General features: G+C 50.3%; 1 protein-coding gene across 3 annotated transcripts in view; it reads left to right on the forward strand.

The window, feature by feature from the left end:
- LMO4 (LIM domain only 4) overlaps positions 1–5,142 on the forward strand; it is a 17,101-nt gene that overhangs the window by 2,907 nt on the left and 9,052 nt on the right. The window contains exons 1-2 of one of the 3 annotated variants that reach the window (XM_007463277.1): positions 72–216; positions 630–868. In XM_007463277.1, the coding sequence (XP_007463339.1) occupies positions 633–868 (236 nt within the window). In that variant the 5' untranslated portion in view covers positions 72–216; positions 630–632. Of the gene's footprint in view, positions 1–71; positions 217–281; positions 431–629; positions 869–5,142 lie in introns of those variants that run through there. The other 2 variants (XM_007463276.1, XM_007463275.1) reach the window with 2 other exon arrangements.

Here is a 5,142-nt window from a genome sequence, read left to right on the forward strand (position 1 = left end):
CGCCTCCCCTCCCACCACCACTCTCTCGATCTCCCCTCCGCCGGTTCTTCCCTCCTTCACTTTCAGAAAAGCCGAACTATTTCCAACTTGTGAACTGCAGCTGCACTTCCCCGGGCAGAGCTCGGGAGGGAACGTGGCTCCGGCGGGGGCCGCCTCTCACTCCCCTCGGCTAGCGCTCGGGGCTCGGCGGGGCCCCGGGAGGGGCCGGGCGAGGCGGTGGGTGGGTTTGACCCTCATTTGCTGGAGGCGGGCGGCGGAGGAGGGGGCAGTGGGCGGAGGCGGGGGCCGGGAGGAGGCGCCGCGAGGGGAGGAGCGCGCCGCGGAGCCTCGCTCTCTTGAGTTTTGACAGTACCCGAGCTGAAATTGTCAGCGGCGGCGGGCGCTGGAAAGTTGAGAGGAGCTCGTGGCCCCAGAACAAAGCTTGAGAAAAGTAAACAGGCGGCTGCTGCCGGCAAGCCTCCCTCCTTCCCTCTCCCCCTCATCCTCCTTCCCGCCCTCGCCCTGCTGCTTCCTTCCAGCAACTCTGGGGGCTGGCGGGGGACGGATTCGCTCTCTCACGCGGCGAGTACTAACTTTTGCATCGCCCCTGTTTTGTCTCTCTCTCCCTGTCCCCTTCCCGCCTTCTGCAGACCATGGTGAATCCGGGCAGCAGCTCACAGCCGCCCCCGGTGACGGCCGGCTCCCTCTCCTGGAAGCGGTGCGCAGGCTGCGGAGGCAAGATTGCGGACCGCTTTCTGCTCTATGCCATGGACAGCTACTGGCACAGCCGGTGCCTCAAGTGTTCCTGCTGCCAGGCGCAGCTGGGCGACATCGGCACGTCCTGTTACACCAAGAGCGGCATGATCCTTTGCAGAAATGACTACATTAGGTAAGACTTGGCTGCCTTTCCCCGACATGGGCGGGCAGAGCAATGGCGAGGCCAAAGGTTACCAAGGGTTTTAAAGAAAGGAGCAGGGCATCTCTGAGAATACAGTGTAGCCTTCACCTCAGAAGCCTGGTTGGCCGAAATTTAAGGGGTTAAAGAAGCATGTGTTAATCTAATCTTCCAATATTTAGTGGCAAATTAACGGCAAAGGCCACACGAAGTAAAAACTGCGCATCTGGGGGGACTGGGCTGCTAGGTGTGCAAAGGTTGGGACCAGGATTTCAAGTGGTCAGCCGCAGTTGGACCCTCCACTAAAAATAAAGATTTCAAGTGGGAGTTAAGCTGCTTTCTTAAAGCAAGGTAGGGACCAACATAGGAACTTGGGAGACAAAAGACTGATTTAAAAATTTAAGTGTGGGTAGTGAGAAATGATATGCCGATGGTGATGGCTGATTATGATATTTACGTAAGCACCTTTAAACTTTTTTGAGTGGAAAACTGACTCATTCTTTGTGCTCCTTGTGAAAAATGCTGATTGCCCATCGGTTTAAAGACTTGTCATTCTTCTTATAGCAAAGAAACCCGAACAAGAAAAAAAAAAAACTTAATGGTAATGTTTCTCTTTATATATTGTTACTTGAGGGCTCACAATACTCAAGTGTTAGTGTGCGGTTTGTGATGTAGAATTTGCAGTTCACTTGAGGAATGTTCAGATTTTGGGTTTTTTGTTGTTGTCATTTGTATCACTACCCTTGATCCCCAAAAGAGATTTAGGAAAAGAGGCTATAGAATTATACTAATCTTGCATTTTAAAGCAATGTATAGGAACATTTCATATGCCCATGTAAGCAGCCTTTTCCCAACAAGTTTCAGTGCAATTAATGGAAAGAATTCAGGAGGTCAGGTGCCTATAGGATCTTTTCAGGTGAACTCAAGCTACTTAAACTCATTAATTTGAAAGGAGGCATTTGAAGGATTACACATTTAATTTGAGTAAATGGTTTGATAGACTGATGCACATGAATGCTTCTAGGAGGTGTTCTGTTTCAACATCCAGTAATTAAAAAAAAAAAAAAAAACAAACCCACACGCACACGGTTGATACTAGACAACCACTCACTTTTAAGAAATGCGTTCTTTTAAAATTTCTGCCCTAAACCGTTTTCTTTATAGAGATTAGAAAATTTTTGCCCTTTCTTCAATGCGGGTGAATCAATAGATGAGGTATTTTGTTCAAAGTTTAGCTCCATTGTGATTCCCTCACTCTGCATCTAAAACTGCAGGAGATCCCAGTGCAGTTTGGAGCTGAGTATGGGTATGTTTACCCCAGCGATATCATTAGTGTAAATGATGGAATAAGATGATATTTGGTTATTCCAGTAATGCAACCTATGTCCTCTTTGCTGGCCTCCTCAATCAGCCAAGTAAAAGAAATACAGGAAGGGAGAGGGCTTTTCTTTTATTTTTAAATTAAGATGGCAGCGTTAATTTCACGAAGTGTTCTTTTAGAAGTAAACGTTGGAAAATCAGCAGCAGCATGGGTATAATGCTTTCTGGTCCTCTTTCCAAGCAATGCCATGAGCTTTGACAGTACTGTAATTAGAGAGCAAAACTGGTAAGGAGGGTGCTTTAAAGGGGAAAAATTGACAGTGCTGTTCAGAAGCAGTGAATGGTACAGATTCATCTCTTTTCCACGTGCCTTGAGAAGACCTTCGCTTCTGATTACCACTAATTAAAAAGAAGATGGGTCCACTTGCATTCCCTCAGGACAAGTTTAGGCAAGTGGCTTCCTGGGAGTCACTTCCATTCCTTTCCTTATTCTTCGGAACAAATATAAATGCCCATTTGGTGTTTTTCTCTTGGCTTAATGGAGCAATGGAGGATGTGTGCCCAGCCCCAAGACTTAATTAATTGGGTCCATATTCTCCCTTCCTTTCTTTTTTCCTGACTTTGAAAACTGGAACCACGCTTGCTGTTGAACTGGAGGCTACCCTGAGGACCTTAGATTTGTTCGGGAGAGCGGAGTTCTAGCTCAGTACCCAATTGATCCTTTCCTCACACTGCTCAGGGCTCAGCAGCAGACACCCCCCTCTCACCCACCAAGTTTAAGGGATCTCCTAAGTCTTCCTTCAGTGTTCCTTCTGCCCACCAAAATGCTGAAAGGGTGGGAAGGTGGGGAGGCTGCGCGTTCCTTTTCCTCTCAGCCACTCCCTCCCCAGTCTCCCCTCAGTACACTTGTTGGAGGAGCTTTCAATTCTGCAGGGACGGCCGCTGAGGAGCGGGACTAATCCGCTCGCCGGCCGCCAGGTGAAGGGGACCCTTTGGCTCTTCGGCCCCAGCTGGGACCACAGAGCGATTTATTAAGGGGCTTTTAAACTGTCTGACTTTGAGGTTGTGGCTTTTTGAAAACAAGCAAGATCTGGCTAAAAGGCTTTGGGAGAGCTGGGAGGGGCCCGGGGAGGAGGGGGGTTGCGGGGGGGGGAGGGGTGGGTGGTGCTGCTTTTCCCCAGCCCCTTCCCCCTGCGCGACCAAGTGTCGTTTGGGCAGAGCTGGGCTTCTGCCTCTCCCTCCAAGATTTCAGATAAAGCGGCTGCCTTGCTGCAGCGAATCCGCACAATTAAAAGCTTTAATTAGTGGCTCCTCCATTTTCTTAGTTTTGATGGGCTTTATCTAATGAGATCTGGTCTCTGGCTTAGATCTGCTCCGAATGACGTGTCCGCAATGAATGAGAGCTGCGTCGCAAACAAAACATTTAATTAACAAAATTGGCCTCTAAGAGAGGGAGGGATAGACAAGGGGGGGAGGGGAGAGGAAGGGGTGGGTGGATCTTAAAGGGGCCAACGCCGGCCTGGCCCCGCCACCTAGCAAAATTACAAAAGTCGTTGAACCTTGGAAGCGCGTCCTCCCCCTTCCCCCCCGGTTCCCGACCTCCCAGCTCAATCCCAGCGCCACCAAGTAGCTTCAGAAACTCCGATTCTCTTTCTTCGAGTCCTCCTTCCTCCACCCCCACCGCGGGCCAGAAGACTGGCGCGGAAAGTGCAGCAAGAGGAGGAAGTTCGGAGATCGACGGGTGGGGCTCCAGGTCCGGGGAGGCGAGGCTACGCGCCGGAAGCTCGGGTGGTGGTTCTCGGCGTGCCGGTTCTCGCTCGCCTGCTCGCTCGCTCGGCCGGGCAGGGGCCGGGCTGGGGGCTGACGGCGCCTGAGGCCGCAGTTCAGGCGCCCAGCCGGCCGGCAGCCTCGGGCCCGCGAGGGGGCGAGCGCAGGGCGGGAGCCGGATGAGCGGGTAGCGCTTTCTCTCCCCGGGCTCCGCTCGGGAGGTTCACGTGGCGCCCGCAGCCGCAGTGAGCGCCGCGCAGCTGGGGGTGGGGGCCTGGGGCGGGGGGATTGGTGGTGGTTGGTGGTGGAGGGTGCGTTTCGGGAGGGGGTAGCGTTAGGAATGGAGGCGCCGCCAGACAGCGAGTTCATTTCCCTGGTAATCAACAGCAAGCTGCTATATTCAGAGGATGCTGTCCCTTTAATTGAACAGGCTAGGTAATTAAATGGCACTTTTCCAATAGGACGTGCTAGGTAAATCTAATAGTTGGTTATTTAATATCACTTTGAAGTCTGCCCACTCAAGCACAATGACAGCACAGGAGCATGTGAACTATTAGCTAGGAAAAAAAAAAGGGAACCTAGGATCTCAAAAATTAATTAAATCGCATGCAATTTAGGGGGAACGTTTATCTTGATTTGTCATAGCAGAATTAATTCAAGGCCTCCAATTCACTTGGGGGCAGATCTGTTACTCTGAATTAACCAAGCGTAATTTGGCTGATTTTTTTTTTTTCTCTCTCCCCTCTCTAACGCATCAGTTGCGATTATTCACAGCCCCCCTCTTAAGTATCAATAGCTTCTGGTGCTTTTAAGGTGCTTGGTCTCTAGTTATTCCGAAGTACCTTTAATGGACTCGGCTCCAGGCATAATTTCTGGGTTGCATTTTCTTTGTTACATTTAATATAGCTGGTGCAGAATTTAGATTAAATATAGGAACCTGCTGGAAAACCAATTGCTTCTGGATCGGTAGCTGTGGATGTGCATTTTTCTCCTCAGATAGGTTGCTGATATTTACTTGTAGGAACAAATGTATGTCTTTCAGTCACATTCTTAGAAACCTACCTCTCCTTGCCTGAAAGCGGTTTAGAAAACAGCCAGGTAATGCTCCGAATCGTGTGTTTTTTGCTTGAAGTAACCAGTTGCAAGTAGGCTCACCTATTGGTCGTTGAAGTTAGGGAAAG

This window comes from Lipotes vexillifer, unplaced genomic scaffold (assembly GCF_000442215.2).
Source record: "Lipotes vexillifer unplaced genomic scaffold, Lipotes_vexillifer_v1.1 scaffold1629, whole genome shotgun sequence".
Classification (NCBI taxonomy): domain Eukaryota; kingdom Metazoa; phylum Chordata; class Mammalia; order Artiodactyla; family Lipotidae; genus Lipotes; species Lipotes vexillifer.